Here is a 19,239-nt window from a genome sequence, read left to right as displayed (position 1 = left end):
ATACATGCTCTTTATGGCCTGTCAATGAGAGCTTGATTGAACATCCTTCATTAGCAAACAGTTCTGAGCTCATAAAAGTAATCAATGTACTATATGATAATTTGAAACAATCCCCATGAAAATGAAACACTGCTTTTATAACCTAATCTTTATTTGTTCATACAAATAACTGATTTAAATTGATCAATTCATTCAAGTCTGACCAGAAAAAAAACTCTAAAAATTCATCAACAAAAAAAATATGTAGATCTCCAGGAAGTTGTTGTTTCTGCATATGGAAGGATCCACCTGTTGTTATTACTGGGATTCAGTTGGGCTTATGATCAAGGCCTAGGACTGCAGCATAGGCATGAATCAATAACAAACAACCCATGGGGATATTTTAATGTGTCCTCTTTTCTAAAATACATTCAAATGTGGTCGCATTTTAGTTGCAATGATGACAGATGCAAAGACCCCAGACTGGAATGCTGGCTCAGCATGGAAAACAGAAAAAGGGATGAACTGCCACTCTCAGTGTTTTAATGTGCAAGACAATCTATTAAAATCTCATTTTGTCAAATTACAAAACTGATTTGTCTGTTTCTGTTCTCAAAATATATATCACAAGGCCTTATGAATGGCATTAAAAAGTTGATGGCAGATTCTTTTGGCAAGGCTATTAGTCTGAACATCTCGATAGTGACAGAGCTATTTCTCCAACATCTATATGCTAATAAAGCACATACAGTAGAGAAGCTATGCACCATTTATTCATATTTCTCATAAAACAGATTACATTTAATTGTTCTCCTATCAGACACTATTTCTCTTCTGTCTCATGTGAGTTGTCAACGTCTTCATTTTCTATTATATCCAAAAAGCCTGACCCTTTATCTCTCCTTACTCACTGTATCACTTACAATATCTGTCACTCTTTCCTTTCGTCTGTCACTGTCCTGCGAGCTGTGTCTTCAATTTGCAATTAGATCACTGCCAATAACCAGGATGGTCTTCATATTGTGGCAACATTACATAATCATTATTGCTCCTCTATCTGATGGGGAATGGGTCCAAAGGTTAAAACCCTGTTCTTAGCCTGCGAGTTCCACTTGTACATTGTTACAACATCTGAAAAGCAATATATCTATCACTACTCTCAGACTATGTGGCTTTGGGATTACCCTCATGAATATAACCTGACGTAACCGGTCATTGCTCCTACAAGCTACAAGCAAACGTTCACGTGTTGTTTGTTTAAAGCATACATCCAATTGCTACAATACAGTCTGTGCAAAAATTATTTTATTAAAAAAAATAAGACAAGTAACTAAGTCAAAAGCAACTGTGAGTGTGAGTCAAAAGCAAGTGGATGTTAAATTGGCTGGATGTAAAGGACCGAATGACAATGTTAATGGAGCATAAATGGAGGTCAAGAAAATTAACGTTGAGCATCTGTTTGGTTCGAATGATACTTGAAAAAAAAGAGAGCACTTTGTAGACTGAATCAGAGCAGATTACTGGTTATTCTCTTGGTCACTCTGAATGGTTTTGAACAGTCTTGGTCTATGCACAATCATAATCAGTCTGCGTTCAACTTCTCGCCCAATCAGCAGAAGTCAAAACAAATCAAATGTATTTATAAAGCCCTTCGTACATCAGCTGATATCTCAAAGTGCTGTACAGAAACCCAGCCTAAAACCCCAAACAGCAAGCAATGCAGGTGTAGAAGCACGGTGGCTAGGAAAAACTTCCTAGAAAGGCCAGACCCTAGGAAGAAACCTAAAGAGGAACCAGGCTATGAGGGGTGGCCAGTCCTCTTCTGGCTGTGCCGGGTGGAGATTATAACAGAACATGGCCAAGATGTTCAAATGTTCATAAATGACCAGCAGGGTCCAATAATAATAATCACAGTGGTTGTAGTGGGTGCAACAGGTCAGCACCTCAGGAGTAAATGTCAGTTAGCTATTCATAGCCGATCATTCAGAATATCTCTACTGCTCCTGCTGTCTCTAGAGAGTTGAAAACAGCAGGTCTGGGACAGGTAGCACGTCCAGTGAACAGGTCAGGGTTCCATAGACGCAGGCAGAACAGTTGAAACTGGAGCAACAGCACGACCAGGTGGACTGGGGACAGCAAGGAGTCATCAGGCCAGGTAGTCCTGGGGCATAGTCCTAGGCCTCAGGTCCTCCGAGAGAGAGAAAGAAAGAAATAATTTGAGAGCATACTTAAATTCACACAGGACACCGGATAAGACAGGAGAAATACTCCAGATATAACAGACTGACACGAGCCTCCCAACACATAAACTACTGCAGCATAAATACTGGAGGCTGAGACAGGAGGGGTCGGGAGACACTGTCGCACCGTCCGACAATACCCCCGGACAGGGCCAAACAGTCAGGATATAACCCCACCCACTTTGCCAAAGCACAGCCCCCACACCACTAGAGGGATATCTTCAACCACCAACTTACCATCCTGAGACAAGGCCGAGTATAGCCCACAAAGATCTCTGCCATGGCACAACCCAAGGGGGGGCGTCAACCCAGACAGGAAGATCACGTAAGTGACTCAACCCACTCAAGTGACGCACCCCTCCTAGGGACAGCATGGAAGAGCACCAGTAAGCCAGTGACTCAGCCCCTGTAGTAGGGTTAGAGGCAGAGAATCCCAGTGGAGAGAGAGGAACCGACCAGGCAGAGACAGCAAGGGCGGTTCGTTGCTCCAGTGCCTTTCTGTTCACCTTCACACTCCTGGGCCAGACTACACTCAATCATAGGACCTACTGAAGAGATGAGTCTTCAATAAAGACTTAAAAGATGAGACCGAGTCTGCGTCTCTCACATGGGTAGGCAGACAATTCCATAAAAATGGAGCTCTATAGGAAAAAGCCCTGCCTCCAGCTGTTTGCTTAGAAATTCTAGGGATAGTTAGGAGGCCTGCGCGTTGTGACCATTCAATGTGACCATTCAATACACAATGTGGGATTTCAATCACATACAATGTTTTGAATATCAGCTTGATGCACGCCTCATCATATTGACCAGATGTCTCCATCTCAGTGAAAGTAAATCTAAAAGCATTCAAAAGTTTGTCTGGATTTAGGCTGTTTAAAAATATACATATATTTTCTACATTGTAGAATAAGAGTGAAACCATGAAAAAACTACCTCATGAAGCTGGTTGAGAGAATTCCAAGAGTGTGCAAAGCTGTCATCAAGGCAAAGGGTGGCTACTTTGAAGAATCTCAAATATAAAATATATTTTGATTTGTTTAACACTTTTTTGCTTAGTACATGATTCCATATGTGTTATTTCATAGTGTTTTTTATTTTTATTTTTATTTCACCTTTATTTAACCAGGTAGGCTAGTTGAGAACAAGTTCTCATTTGCAACTGCGACCTGGCCAAGATAAAGCATAGCAATTCGACACATACAACAACACAGAGTTACACATGTAATAAACAAAACATACAGTCAATAATACAGTAGAACAAAAGAAAACAAAAAGTCTATATACAGTGAGTGCAAATGAGGTAAGATAAGGGAGTTAAGGCAATAAATAGGCCATTGTGGCGAAGTAATTACAATATAGCAATTAAACACTGGAACGGTAGATGTGCAGAAGATGAATGTGCAAGTAGAGATACTGGGGTGCAAAGGAGCAAGATAAATAAATAAATAAATAAATAAATACAGTATGGGGAAGAGGTAGGTAGATAGATGGGCTGTTTACAGATGGGCTATGTACTGGTGCAGTGATCTGTAAGCTGCTCTGACAGCTGGTGCTTGAAGCTCTTGAGGGAGATATGAGTGTCTTCACTATTATTCTACAATATAGAAAATATTTAAAAATAAAGAAAAACCTTGAATGAGTAGGTGTGTCCAAACTTTTGACTGGTCTTTGTATGTCATGCTCCTTAAAACAGCTCTAACAATGGCACGGTGATCTTTTGCCCTATAATGGCCTTTTGGGTATGGAACAGGACATTCTGTTGTATAAGTCTATGTTTTACTGTACTATCTTTAGATAATACCTTAGGTAACACCAGTGTTTTATGGCACTTCAGGTTGAGTTAGAATGTAGTTGGAACTCACTAGTGATGCAGGAGGTCTGAACTCAGCACAGAGGCACCACCTGCTGGATGACTTGAACAAGTGACGTGGCAACTGGCAGACCTTCACTGTGGGAGTGCAATAATAACAAGACATTGTTTGAAATAAAGCAAAGCCATTTTTCCATAGCTTTCACACACTGTTTTATGGCACTTGGGAACTCACTAGTGATGCAGGAGGTCTGAACTCAGCACAGAGGCATCACCTGCTGGATGACTTGACCAAGTAACGTGACAACTGGCAGACGTTCACTGTGAGAGTGCAATAATAACAAGAGTACAAGACATTGTTTGAATTAAAGCTAAGACATTTTTCAATTGCTTTTTCCATAGCTTTCACTTTACATGGGATATTTCATCAAATTCAAATTGTGTACTCTAATCTATCGCTTCCCTTTAATCTGCATTAGAGCTACCCTAACATGCTGGCCTCAATGCAAAATGAATGGGAAAGATATGCACCATTTGATTTAAAATCCAATCTAAATATTTTTGTTTGTGATTGAGGACTAAACAAATGGGTTGAAATAAATCAGGCATACGTTTTATTTTAAAGGATTTTTGAGGAATGGAAAAGCACAGTCCTACATTTACTTTGGGTGAACTGACCCATGTAGCCTAAAATAGAAGTGCATTTTCTTTGGGTATAATTTACATGAATAAACATACTTGAGATTCCACTACAATTATAAGATACTGTCGAACTGCTAAATTATATATTGCTAAAGTAACTGTAGTTCAACAATTTCTGAAGTTCTAACTACAGGGTCAGGTCAGGTCGTAGCCCAACCATCCGTCAGATAGCACTGTTATTCGTTTCACGTCATAAACGGCTGGTTGGGCTAGTCCGGTAGGCGGACTGCGGAGGGAAGATGTGTGCAGTGAAACGTCTATTGTTGTACCTGGGTGTGGCGCGTAAGGAACCCTCTAGCGATTACTGTTTAACGTTAATTCAGCCTAATTTCGTAGAAGTATAATTATTCGTCAATGCTTGTAGACCATTGCCCACCCGTGTAGAATGCTACACATGGTCCTCAGAGAAAGCGTTTGTTTCTTTTGTCACAAAATGACAAATCAACGCACCTCTCTGTCTCAGTAGACTGCGTGTCAAGACTGCGTCCTTACGCAGCACGTGAACAGTATAAAACCGTGCCTGTGGACGTAATCACTCCCTTCCCTGCTTATGCCCTCGTGAGGTGGGCAGTGTAAAATTTCGTGACTCTTTTTCCTCGAAGTGAATCCATAACCATCCGTCAAAATGGTGAGTTAGATAAGTATTTTCGAAATAGTAATATCGTGTAATCATGTGTTCTGCTACTTCAGTCATAACTTTAAAGTGTAAAATGCCTGACACTAAGAAGATGGATGGTATGTGGTTACTTGGGCTTTGAACAAAATGGCACCCAATTTGTGTGAACAGACCTCTTCTTTCTGCACAGTAGTGCAGACACCCAAATGGCCCCAACTATGCCAGTTTCCCCCTGTTTGATAATGCCCCATGCCAGAGGCCACCTGTATCTGTAATGTCCTTAAAACGAGGTTCGAGCATGAAGCTACGTGTTGAAGTGCCGGTCAGTGGCTCTGATCCCTTAGCGGTCGATTGTCATGTCTTGCACGTCTAGTATTGGTCTCATATCCAGTGACGCAAACGTTAAGAACTAACGCTGTCTGGGTTATGTTTACAAATTATTTGTCCTAGGTTTGCTTGTTAACTGGCCGAAGTTAATAAACAAACGCTATGTTCAAACACTGGCGTGTGCAGGATGCCGACATTTCATAAAAGCTACGTTAGCTGTGTATGCTGCGCTGTCTGAAAGCGTTGTCTCTTGGCAGTAATTAGTTTTATATATTTTTTTATAACCTGTATTTAACTAGGCAAGTCAGTTTAAGAACACATTCTTATTTACAATGACGGTCTACCTTTCATGGCTATACTCAAGTTTAAATCTGTTAGGTTTACTATTCAGAAACAGCTGGTCTAGTTTAGTCTATATAACTCGCTATCCTGCTACTTGGTGGGATTAAATGGCAGCCAGGTGTAATAAACTGACGTTTATTTTTTTCTGCCGATTGTATCGAGGCCTATTTTTGTCTGATCGTTCACCGGTTACGTAGATTTCTAACAGGTATAAACTGGGTCGTCGAGCACTGAATGCTGATTGGCTGACAGCCGTGGTATATCAACAGAGATTGGGGGTACTCAATTGTCATACTTGTGTGAAAGTAAAGATACCTTGTAAAATGGCTAAAGTTAAAGTAACCCAGTAAAATACTACTTGAGAACGTCTAAAGGTATCAGATTTTAAATATACTTAAGTACAGTGGTGGAAGAAATAATAAATTGTAGTACTTGAGGGAAAGTAAATGCTATACATCAATTTGCTTATTTAGCAAACCAGAAGTCACAATTCTTTCTTTTTTGGCCGCCAGGGGCACACTCAACACTCAGACATAATTTACAAAGGCAGCATTTCTGTTTAGTGAGTCCACCAGATGTGATGCAGTAGGGATGACCAGGGACATTATCTTAAGTGTATGAATTTGACCTTTTCCTGTACTGCTAAGCATTCAAATTGTGACTAGTACTTTTTGGTGTCAGGTAAAATATATGGAGTAAAAAGGACATTAATTTCATTAGGCATGAAGTAGTACACAATATAAATGGTAAAGTACAGATGCCCAAAAAAACTACTTAAGTAGTACTTTAAAGCATTTTTACTTAGGTACTTTACACCACTATATATCAGACCGTATACCACGGGTATGACTAAACATTTATTTTACTGGTATAATTATGTTGGTTACCTCAGGGTTTGTGATATGGCCAATATAACACGGCTATGGGCTGTGTCCAGGCGCTCTGCGTTTCGTCATGCATAAGAACATCCCATAGCTGTGGTATATTGGCCATATGCCATATACCACACCACCTCGGGCCTAATTGCTTAATTAACTTAGTAGCAAACTCGAGAGCTAACTTTTGTGATGGCTAGTCAAATTTTCCACCGGGTGCTCTTGGCCAACCTACACGCACCATTTACTGCAGTTTACTGTTTATTGGTTGCCTAGCATTGAACAATTTAAAGCATGAAGTTGGCAAATAAAGTTCTGTCAGCTAACCGAGCAGGTGAGTATGCTCGTGACTGTCTGCGTGCCCGGTCCCCAATGCATCCGCTTTCAGTGCGTCATATCTGTTCTAATGGTACTACATTCCACAGTTTATAGCAATGCAGAATCAGCCATTCTCATACCTTTTGTTAGACCTCCCTACATAATGAGTTTATACAATGGGTGGGTCTAATCCTGAATGCTGATTGGTTAAAACCACATTGCAGCTGGTGTCTATTCCACAAGTTACCAGCTGCTAAATCAATGACTTTAAAAAGGCCAATTTACTGTTCCATATCAGCCCAGCCAGGCAATTTATAAACATGATCTCCACTATAAAAAGCATCTAGACATTCTCATATTTCTTTTGGACTAAATTTTGTTTTCAAATACGGGAATTTGTATAAACCTGTTTCAATATTCAAATTTGATCTCCTGGTGTCCCATAGTAATGAACGTGTTGGGACGAGACAGGCAGCGTTTCCCAGCCAGTCGAAATCATGAATCAGCTGGCATCATTTTTATGGAAATATACCTTAAAAAAAAGTCATTTGAAAAAAGATAAAACGAAGTTAAGGGCAGCTAGTTTGCACTCTTTCCAGCTTGTTTGAAGTGATTGTTAGCTGTGTTGTTGACTAGCTTTGCTGAACAGCAGTGTCCTGATGAGAGCACATTTTCTATGCCAGGTTAAATCATGCCTCATTAGCTCATTGTTATGGATGTGTCCAAATAAATGTCACTAGAAAGCCGCTAAAACTCCTGAGTGCCGCAGCGGTCTAAGGCACTGCATCTCAGTACTAGAGCCGTCACTACAGACACCCTGGTTCGAATCCAAGCTGTATCACAACCTACCATGATTGGGAGTCATAGGGCGGCGCACAATTGGCCCCGCGTCATACGGGTTTGGCCTGTGTAGGCCGTCATTGTAAATAATAATTTGTTCTTATGGCCTTGCCTAGTTAAATAAAATAAAGCCAGCTTAGGTAGCAACCCTAGATTTGTGTTGGGACTATCTTGTGGAAGGATGAAATGGGGATGAATAAATTCATGAAAATATTTCTGAAAACAAGGCAATCGTTATTTGAATGTTGGTAACCCGTTGTAATAAAGTGCTAATGCCCTCGAAGCCATTGTTTGGATGATATATTGGCACGGTTTGCTGGTTTATCCTCAACACTGGCTTTTTGGGCATTGTCGCTTTTCTAATACTGTCAATTCCCGACGCTAGGAGAGCTGGACGATGGCGTCAGTGTGGCCATGTAAATAAGTAATAAGGCTGAGACTGCCAGAGCTGATTATACTAAATATTTATTAATGTGGGAGAACAGGGGAGACTGCTTCTATACTAGTGGGCGTTATGGAGAGAGATACGTATCGCAATAAACTGCCTCAATTCTATCGACTGATAAGTTTACAACATGTGCACCTGTAATTTTATTTGTTATCCTTTAAACTACTTGTTTCATGGTTGTAGTAGGGCTGGTTGACGTGGCCTAATTTTTATTTATTTAAATTTGAAAAGTATTCAGACTCCTTGGCTTTTTACACATTTTGTTACATTTACATTTTAGTAATTTAGCAGGTGCTCTTATCCAGAGCGACTTACAGTAGAGTGCATACATTTTATTACTTTTTTTTTTTACATTTTACATACTGAGACAAGGATATCCCTACCGGCCAAACCCTCCCTAACCCGGACGACGCTATGCCAATTGTGCGTCGCCCCGCGGACCTCCCGGTTGCGGCCGGCTGCGACAGAGCCTGGGCGCAAACGCAGCCCAGCCTGGGCGCGAACCCAGAGGCTCTGGTGGCGCAGCTAGCACTGCGATGCAGTGCCCTAGACCACTGCGCCACCCGGGAGGCCTCTGTTGTTAGCGTTATTCTAGAATTGATTCAATTTCCCCCCCCCACATCAATCTACACACAATGCCCCATAATGACAAAGCAAAAACATTTTTTTAAACAATTTTGTAAATTATATCACATAAGTATTCAAACTCGGTACAAAGTACTTTGTTGAAGCACCTTTGACAGTGATTACGGCCTCGAGTCTTCTTGGGTATGACGCTTGGCACAGTTGTATTTGGAGAGTTTCTCCCATTCTCTGCAGATCCTTTCAAGCTCTGTCAGGTTGGATTGGGAGCGTTGCTGCACAGCTATGTTCAGGTCTCTCCAGAGATGTTAGATCAAGATCAAGTCTGGGCTCTGGCTCGGCCACTCAAGAACATTCAGAGACTTGTCCCGAAGCCACTCCTGCATTGTCTTTGCTGTGTGCTTAGGGTCGTTGTCCTGTTGGAAGGTGAACAGTCTGAGGTCCTGAGCACTCTGGAGCAGCTTTTCATAAAGGATCTCTGTACTTTGCTCCGTTCATCTTTCCCTCGATCCTGACTAGTCTCCCAGTCCCTCCTGCTGAAGAACATCCCCACAGCATGATGGTGCCACCACCATGCTTCGCTGTAGGGATGGTGCAGAGTTTCCTCCAGATGTGACGCTTGGCATTCAGGCCAAAGAGTTCAATCTTGGTTTCATTAGACCATAGAATCTTGTTTCTCGTGGTCTGAGAGTCCTTGGTGCCTTTTGGCAAACTCCAAGCGGGCTGGCATGTGCCTTTTACTGAGTGGCTTATGTCTGGCCACTCTACAATAAAGGCCTGTTTGGTGGAGTGCTGCAGAAATGGTTGTTCTTCTGGGAGGTTCTATGATCTCCAGAGTAACTCTGGAGACCATTGGGTTCTCCCACGATTGCTCAGTTTGGCCGTGTGGCTAGCTTTAGGAAGAATGATGGAGGTCACTGTTCTTGGACCTTCAATGCTGCAGAATTTTGTGTGTACACTTTCCCAGATCTGTTCCCGGACACAATTCTGTCTCTGAACTCTACGGACAATTCCTTTGACCTCCATGGTTTGGTTTTTGCTCTGACATGCACTGTCAACTGTGGGACCTCATAGTGTGTGTGCCTTTCCAAATCATGTCCAATCAACTGGATTTACCCCAGGTGGACTCTAATCAAGTTATAGAAACATCAACAGGATGCACCTGGTTTGAATACTTATTTACAGAAGATATTTCTGTTTTTATTTATTTGCGTGTAGATTGGGGGGATGTTATCAATTTTAGAATAAGGCTATAACTTAATGTGGAAAAAGTCAAGGTCTGAATACTTGCACAGCAGATATCTTTGTTTTTTTTACCATTCTATAAATACGCTTTGTTGCAATACACTGCATTTCAAAAAGTCTGGGGAAATGTAATGAATTCAGGACAAAAAATTATACCTAGGCTAAATAGAAGGCTAACCATAACTCACTAATGAATTATTTTTTTCAAAATATTTTAACCTGCTTTTTTTTGTCATATCTAATCTGGCTTTCAAGTCTGTGAATGTCCTTTTTGGTACAAATTTAACCAGAACGATGCACATCCATTACTAATGACCAACGTCTGGTAGCAGGCAATATAGAAAATTAACACCGGTCTCATAAACACTCAAGCACAAGCCCACCTTGCTATTGAGTAACACCTAATCTTTATATTTAAAGTCTAGCCAACTTGGATCCATTTGCTTGCTAATAAGGTATAACAGTTGAACTGTTATGAATACACTCGCCTGTCCATCTACTAGGCTATATGGAATTGTTTTACGGTCATACCAAGGATAATTTTGCAATTTGACATATCAAACGAATTGGAAAAAATATTTTTGGCCTCACTGTTATTAGCCTTACAAGTTAATTGAATAACAGATTCACTACATGAAAGAACAGCCCCCCCCAAAAAAAAATCTAAAGGAAGTTTGTTCTGGGGTGTCTCCTATACCTGAGAGCTATATTAACCCCTTTTTGTCAGTAAACAGTCTCCATATATATATTTCCATTAAAAAAAACAGCTGGTACCGGGGAACCTTCAGACGAGTCTTCAGACCTGTGGGTGTCCTGTTGCAAAACAACCGTGTTCGTTGCGCTTCTCATCTTTACACAGAAGGATCATGTTTAGTGTGTAGTCTGACCGGTTTGGACGCTACAGACAGAAGTTGGAAGATTGGCTGTACCAACTTCAGGCGTTTCCCAATACGCTTGTGGGGGGTCATAATCGTTTTGTAGGCCAAACCGTTTGGACACTACGGGCGATTTTGTTTGAAGATCGATTTTCAGGATGTCTCATGGTCTGTCAAACACCGCTCTAGCTCTTTCACCGCAGATGCGGAAGTGCTACATAGGCGGATCCAGTGGATTAAGACGCATCCAATGAAGAGAACTCTAGCTTAACTTCTCTGCGCTACGGATCCCTTTATTTCCTCAGGTTTTCGCCTGCAAAATCTGTTTTGTTATACTCACAGACAATATTTTGACAGTTTTGGAAACTTTGGCGTGTTTTCTATCCTAATCTGTAAATTATATGCATATTCTACGATCTGGATCTGAGAAATGGTCCGTTTACCTTGGGAAAGTTATTTATATACAAAAATATATATATTTTTAAATGTATAAGAGGAGAAAAACAATTCTGGCCCCTAGCGTCAAGAAGTTAAAGGAAAAATGTGCTCTTTTGTCTTTGTTGCTGTTTGGGGAAGGAGCAAAGGGGACGAGACAAAAGACAAACACTCATATAAACCTTTGACTTTTGTGATACAGACATTTGGAACATCGTGTAAAATGTACATTTGAATTAATTTTATATAGCCCAGCCCTAGGTTGTAGCCATCAATTGTATTAGCAAACTTATTTCATTTCAAACTTCACATTTCCCTAGTGTAGGCTACTTGTCATAATGAGCGACGTTAGCAAAATGCCTGTGGTAAGTGATCGGTATGGTTGGTGTCTAATTTTCAGTTTATCGTCCCAGCTCTACATTAATAATCTCCCCCCCCCTGTAGGTGAACTTTACCGTAGACCAAATCCGTGCCATCATGGACAAGAAGTCCAACATCCGTAACATGTCTGTGATTGCGCACGTCGACCATGGTAAGTCCACCCTGACAGACTCACTGGTGTCGAAGGCTGGTATCATCGCAGGATCCCGTGCCGGAGAGACCCGTTTCACCGACACACGAAAGGACGAGCAGGAGCGCTGCATTACCATCAAGTCAACGTGAGTGTCTTCTGGCCGATGGCGCATTAACATTTCTTCTGACTGGGCAGAAGTGGGAGAGGTTTTGGCTGGCCTTTGAGTGGACTTACACTTTCTTCCAATGCAGTGCCATCTCCATGTACTACGAACTCTCTGAGAATGACATGGCCTTCATCAAGCAATGCAAAGATGGCGTTGGGTTTCTCATCAACCTGATTGACTCTCCAGGCCACGTTGACTTCTCCTCTGAGGTCACAGCCGCGCTCCGTGTCACTGATGGAGCCCTGGTTGTTGTGGACTGCGTGTCAGGTAAGGACGACTTGCGCGCTAGTTATGTCGGACACAATCATGCTTTCATTTCTGTAAAAAATGATGGCATGTTCTATACTTTTTGTGAACAAGTATTTCTTTATTTTCAGACATGTCATACAGGATGTCATATTGATGCTAGGTTCCATGATTACGAGGTATATTATAAAAAGGAGTAGGAGTCAGTCAACAAACCAATCCATTTGATCTCAACATTTTCCTAGCTCACTATCTGCTCTTGTCCGTCCCTGCCCAGGTGTGTGTGTGCAGACAGAGACCGTGCTCAGGCAGGCCATTGCTGAGCGTATCAAGCCCGTGCTGATGATGAACAAGATGGACCGGGCCCTGCTGGAGCTGCAGCTAGAGCCAGAAGATCTGTTCCAGACCTTCCAGCGCATCGTGGAGAATGTCAACGTGATCATTGCCACTTACGGAGAGGATGAGGGTGGTCCCATGGGCGCTATCATGGTACGCAACTTATGTTGGCTGTACAATGCCTTGTCAGAAATTGTTGTCAATTCACCTGTGAAAAATGTGGCGTTGTTCCAGTTCTGTTTTGCACCTAATGACAAAACTGCAGTTTACATGAATATTGGAAGTGTTTCTCTGGAAATAGAGTTCTAGTTTCGTGGCTTGGTATCAACCCTGCCCTAGTAGTAACAACTATTCTCTTACAGATTGACCCAGTCATTGGAACTGTTGGCTTTGGGTCGGGACTCCACGGATGGGCCTTTACACTGAAGCAGTTTGCTGAAATGTACGTGATGAAGTTTGCTGCCAAGGGTGATTCACAACTAGGACCTGCAGAGCGCTGCAAGAAGGTGGAGGACATGATGAAGAAGCTGTGGGGTGAAAGGTGAGGGACCAGTCACTGTCAACCTTGTAATCATCTGCCACATTTTCCTGAACTAGCTCCTGCCAGTTTGCCTGGTACATGTCAAGCCTTGTCCGTTTGCAATGTAGTTAACCTCTTTAGGGGGTGTGGGACGCTACCGTCCCACCTGGCCAACATCCAGTGAAATTGCGGAGTGCCAAATTCAAAAACAGAAATACTCATTATAAAAATTAATGAAACATACAAGTGTTATACATCGGTTTAAAGATTAACTTCTTGTTAATCCAACCATGGTGTCAGATTTCAAAAAGGCTTCACGGCGAAAGCATACCATGCGACTATCTGAGAACAGCGCCCAGCAGACAAATCATTACAAACCGTTAGCAGCCAAGAAGAGGTGTAACAAAAGTAAGAAATAGCGTTAATGATTATCTTCATATGGTTGCACTCCGAAGACTCCATGTTACACAATACATTTTTGTTTTGTTCGATAAAGTACCTCTTTATATTCAAAAACCTCGTTTTGTTCAGTAATACATTGGAACAAAGCGCAGTCACACAGACAAAATCAATAAAGTACCATAAAAGTTCGTAGAAACATGTCAAACGATGTTTATAATCGATCCTCATGTTTTTGTCATAAATAATTTATCATATTTCAACTGGACAAGAGCTTCGTCAATAGAAAAGGAGAAACAAGAAAGGGGTGCCCCCGGTCATTCACTGGACTCATGTCTAGAAATTTCCACCGTCCACTCATTGAAAGTGCTGTTTCTCCCCCATTTTTGAGTAAAAGCCTGAAACAATGCCTAAAGACTGGCCTTATGTTGTGGAAGGCATATAGATCGTGAACTGCGTCAAAAGTCTTTGTAGGGTGGATAGGCTTTCAATGGAAAATACATTTCAAAATAATAGCACTTCCTGGATGGATTTCTCAGGTTTTCGCCTGCCATATCAGTTCTGTTATAATCAGATGTTATTTTAACATTTTTGGAAACTTTAGTGTTTTCTAACCAGATCTACCAATTATATGCATATCCTAGCTTTTGTGCCTGAGTAGCAGGCAGATTACTTTGGGCCCACTTTTCATCCAAAATTCTGAATGCTGCCCCCTACCCTAGTGAGGTAAAATGGTGATATTTTTTCCCCTTCAGGTTTTTCGACCCAGCCACTGGCAAGTTCAGCAAGTCTGCCAACGGACCTGATGGAAAGAAGCTCCTCCGTACCTTCTCTCAGCTCGTCCTAGACCCCATCTTCAAGGTGAGTGGAGACATGACTTTAACAATGTTGAGCATTAGGCCCGGTGAAAGGGAATACATACCAGCCATGTACCGATAAGGTCTGAGCGGGAAAGTGCATTTTGTGTTGTGCCTTTTAGCGCTTGCCTATGAATGATGACTTAATACGTTCTTCACTTTGACCTGATTGTCCAGTGATGTTAAACTGCAGTCTGACACGTGGCAAAGGCAATTCTATAGTTACCTCTCTCCATATGAGCCATCTGTATTTTATTGTATGGTCCACCCATTTTACATTTAACTGCTGTTTCTGCTATAGGTGTTTGACGCCATCATGAACTTCAAGAAGGAGGAGACGGCCAAGTTGATAGAGAAGCTGGACATCAAGCTGGACAATGAGGACAAGGAGAAGGAGGGCAAGCCCCTGCTGAAGGCTGTGATGCGTCGCTGGCTGCCAGCTGGAGAGGCCCTGCTCCAGATGATCACCATCCACCTGCCCTCCCCCGTCACGGCCCAGAAGTACCGGTGTGAGCTGCTCTATGAAGGACCTGGTGACGATGAAGCTGCCATGGGTAAGACTACAACCTCTCCTTTCCTTCATCTGGAAACATGGATAGTACCATATACTGGTCTGTTAACCCAACTGTCTCCTCTAAGGTATCAAGAACTGTGACCCCAAGGCTCCCTTGATGATGTACATCTCCAAGATGGTGCCCACTACCGACAAGGGTCGCTTTTACGCCTTTGGCCGAGTCTTCTCTGGCTGCGTGTCTTCCGGCCAAAAGGTGCGCATTATGGGACCCAACTTCACCCCTGGAAAGAAAGAGGACCTCTACCTCAAACCAATTCAGAGGTTGGTACTCTGGAAAGCTACACTTCAAATGTTTACTTATGTGTAATTTGTGTCTTGCAATCCATGAAAAACATGTAAATCTGTGACCATGCAGTAAGAACAAAGCGCATGCATGGGAGTAGCACATTCTAAATGCTGTATAAGCTCTTGACCAGTATTGAACAGTTGACTGACTCTCCCCTGTTCGTCATTAGGACCATTCTGATGATGGGACGTTACATTGAGCCGATCGAGGACGTGCCATGCGGGAACATTGTTGGTCTGGTTGGAGTAGACCAGTACCTGGTGAAGACCGGGACCATCACTACCTTCGAGCAGGCCCACAACATGAGGGTGATGAAGTTCAGCGTCAGCCCTGTGGTGAGAGTGGCTGTGGAGGCCAAGAACCCTGCTGACCTGCCTAAGCTGGTGGAAGGCCTGAAGCGTCTAGCCAAGTCTGACCCCATGGTGCAGTGTATCATCGAGGAGTCTGGAGAGCACATTATCGCTGGAGCCGGTGAGCTGCATCTGGAGATCTGCCTCAAGGATCTGGAGGAGGACCATGCCTGCATTCCACTGAAGGTACACTAGTCCTCCGTGCCTTGTTACATGTAGGGCTTTCACATGATCCCTTCTAAACTCAGCAAAAAAAAAGAAACGTCCCTTTTCAGGACCCTGTCTTTCAAAGATAATTTGTAAATATCCAAATAACTTCACAGATCTTCATTGTAAATGGTTTAAACACTTTCCCATGCTTGTTCAACGAACCATAAACAATTAATTAACATGTAACTGTGGAACGGTCATTAAGACACTAGCAGCTTAGACAGTAGGTAATTAAGATCAGTTATGAAATCTTAGGACACTAAAGAGGCCTTTCTACTGACTCTGAGAAACACAAAGAAAGATGCCCAGGGTCCCTGCTCATCTGCATGAACGTGCCTTAGGCTTGCTGCAAGGAGGCATGAGGACTGCAGATGTGGCCAGGGCAATAAATTGCAATGTCCATACTGAGACAACTAAGACAGAGCTGCAGGGAGACAGGGTGGACAGCTGATCGTCCTCGCAGTGGCAGACAACGTGTAACAGAACACCTGCACAGGATCTGTACATCTGAACATCGCACCTGCTGGACAGGTACAGGATGGCAGCAACAACTGAGTTACACCAGGAACTCACAATCCCTCCATCAGTGCCCAGACTGTCCGCAATAGGCTGGACAGGGCTTGTAAGGCAGGTCCTAACCAGACATCACCGGCAACAACGTCGCCTATAGGCACAAACCCACCGTCGCTGGACCAGACAGGACTGGCAAAAGGTGCTCTTCACTGACGAGTCGCGGTTTGTCTCGCCAGGCGTGATGATCGGAATCACGTTTATCGTCGAAGGAATGGGCCTTACACTGAGGCCTGTACTCTGGAGCGGGATCGATTTGGAGGTGGATGGTCCGTCATGGTCTGGGGCGGTGTGTCACAGCATCATTGGACTGAGCTTGTTGTCATTGCAGGCAATCTCAACGATGTGCGTTACAGGGAAGACATCCTCCTCCCTCATGTGGTACCCTTCCTGCAGGCTCATCATGACATGACCCTCCAGCATGACAATGCCACAAGCCATACTGCTTGTTCTGTGTGTGATTTTCTGCAATGCAGATATGTCAGTGTTCTGCCATGGCCAGCAACGAGCCCGGATCTCAATCCCATTGAGCACGTCTGGGACCTGCTGGATCGGAGGATGAGGGATAGGGCCAACCCCCCCCAGATATGTCCGGGAACTTGCAGGTGCCTTGGTGGAAGAGTGGGGTAACATCTCACAGCAAATCTGGTGCAGTCCATGAGGAGGAGATGCACTGCAGTACTTAATGCAGCTGGTGGCCACACCAGATACTGACTGTTTTGATTTTGACTTGATTATTCCATTTGTTAGTCACATGTCTGTGGCACTTGTTCAGTTTGTGTCAGTTTAATCTTGTTATGGTCATACAGATATTTACACGTTTGCTGAAAATAAACGCTGTTGCAAGTGAGAGGACGTTTCTTTTTTTGCTGAGTTTACAATGGTGTTACGTTACAGGCAGTGTTATCCTACTGATGTATTTAATAAACACCCCCTCCACTCTCCCACATAGAAATCCGACCCGGTGGTTTCCTACAGGGAGACTGTGTCTGAGGAGTCTGACCAGATGTGCCTGTCCAAGTCCCCCAACAAACACAACCGTCTGTACATGAAAGCCCGTCCCTTCCCTGACGGCCTGGCTGAGGACATCGAGAAGGGTGACGTCAGCGCCAGACAGGAACTGAAGGTCCGTGCCCGTTTCCTGGCCGACAAGTACGAGTGGGATGTGTCTGAGGCCCGTAAGATCTGGTGCTTCGGCCCCGACGGTACCGGCCCCAACCTGCTGATGGACGTGACCAAGGGAGTCCAGTACCTGAACGAGATCAAGGACAGCGTGGTGGCTGGCTTCCAGTGGGCTGTCAAGGAGGTAAGCAAGACTTATGGATGTAATTTTTCCTACTTAGTTGGTCACTTTAAAACAAGCATACCATCTTTCAGAGACAAAATTCTGTGTTGGGGAATACGCCATGGGTAGTGTTCTGAGAATGTAGATTTGTCACGCAAACTGAAGTGCTTGATTTAATACCTTAAACATTACTATTTTGTTTCCAGGGTGCCCTGTGCGAGGAGAATATGCGTGCTGTCCGCTTTGACGTCCACGATGTGACCCTCCACACAGATGCTATCCACCGGGGTGGTGGTCAGATCATTCCCACAGCCCGGAGAGTGCTGTACGCATGCCAGCTTACAGCCCAGCCGAGACTCATGGAGCCTGTCTACCTGGTGGAGATTCAGGTATGCCTACAATTGACATTTAAAATGTCATTAAGTGTTTGGTTTCAACAAGGACTATGAAATCATGCACCACACTGAACAAGTGATGGCTAAATCCATAAAACACAATACCTGACTAGAAGTGAGCTCATCTCCAGGATAATGGAAGTTGACTAGAAAAATGCTACATCCTTGAACAGCATAGCTTTCTTGTACAGGTTGGCGTTAACCATCGAATTCAATGGTGTTAACCTTGTTTCCCCCTCTCCCTGCAGTGTCCTGAGCAGGTGGTGGGAGGCATCTACGGTGTGCTGAACAGGAAGCGCGGTCACGTGTTCGAGGAGTCCCAGGTCATGGGGACCCCCATGTTCATCGTCAAGGCTTACCTGCCTGTCAACGAGTCGTTCGGTGAGTGACCCACCAAGTGCAGTTCACTTTCCCTTATCTGATATGCACTAATCAGGGCTAGACAATTCCCTGAGTTGTAGGAAATGTATAAAACAAATTGATATATGCTAATACCTGTGTTCCTTCTCCAGGTTTCACAGCAGACCTGCGTTCCAACACCGGTGGCCAGGCCTTCCCCCAGTGTGTGTTTGACCACTGGCAGATCCTCCAGGGAGATCCCCAGGACACATCCACCAAGATCTCCCAGATTGTGGCTGACACACGTAAACGCAAGGGGCTCAAGGAGGGAATTCCTGCATTGGATAACTACCTGGACAAATTGTAAAAGGCTACCCTCTCATTCCCCCCCACCCCAACACTGAGACCAGAACTGTACAGATCACCATGGGCACAAACATTTTCCATAGGGAAAGCAAAGACCTTATCAAGAGACACAATTAGGAAGAATTGTAAACATAAATTAAATAAAAATTGAAAATATAAACGGTGGTTCGACATTCTTTGGCGAGGTGGTGA

At 43.3% G+C, this 19,239-nt stretch overlaps 1 protein-coding gene and 1 non-coding gene across 3 annotated transcripts; both read left to right on the top strand.

Annotated features, from left to right (window-relative positions):
• The first annotated feature begins 5,254 nt into the window (after positions 1–5,254).
• LOC129855171 (elongation factor 2-like) lies at positions 5,255–19,207 on the top strand. Of its 2 annotated transcripts, XM_055922562.1 has the most exons (13): positions 5,255–5,359; positions 12,079–12,293; positions 12,400–12,581; positions 12,838–13,049; positions 13,259–13,437; positions 14,571–14,676; positions 14,974–15,226; positions 15,312–15,507; positions 15,702–16,068; positions 17,615–17,968; positions 18,154–18,336; positions 18,591–18,723; positions 18,855–19,207. In XM_055922562.1, exons 1-13 carry the CDS (start codon positions 5,357–5,359, stop codon positions 19,046–19,048), a joined length of 2,577 nt encoding a protein of 858 aa, XP_055778537.1. In that variant the 5' UTR covers positions 5,255–5,356; the 3' UTR covers positions 19,049–19,207. The 2 variants fall into 2 exon arrangements, with proteins under 2 accessions (XP_055778537.1, XP_055778538.1); XM_055922563.1 differs by lacking the exons at positions 5,255–5,359; positions 12,079–12,293 and adding an exon at positions 12,692–12,739 and having other exon boundaries at positions 12,493–12,581.
• Positions 14,804–14,872, top strand: LOC129856342 (small nucleolar RNA SNORD37). Its single transcript, XR_008759748.1, has one exon. It is a non-coding gene; the product is annotated as a small nucleolar RNA SNORD37 (small nucleolar RNA).
• Positions 19,208–19,239: the final 32 nt, after the last annotated feature.

The sequence above is a fragment of the Salvelinus fontinalis genome, chromosome 5 (assembly GCF_029448725.1).
Source record: "Salvelinus fontinalis isolate EN_2023a chromosome 5, ASM2944872v1, whole genome shotgun sequence".
Classification (NCBI taxonomy): domain Eukaryota; kingdom Metazoa; phylum Chordata; class Actinopteri; order Salmoniformes; family Salmonidae; genus Salvelinus; species Salvelinus fontinalis.
This window is presented reverse-complemented; position numbering and strand designations above follow the sequence as displayed.

Coding starts and splice junctions, on each gene's coding strand:
- LOC129855171 (XM_055922562.1), top strand. Junction 13,050..13,258: donor GTCCCATGGGCGCTATCATG/GTACGCAACTTA, acceptor ATTCTCTTACAG/ATTGACCCAGTCATTGGAAC. Junction 15,508..15,701: donor TACCTCAAACCAATTCAGAG/GTTGGTACTCTG, acceptor GTTCGTCATTAG/GACCATTCTGATGATGGGAC.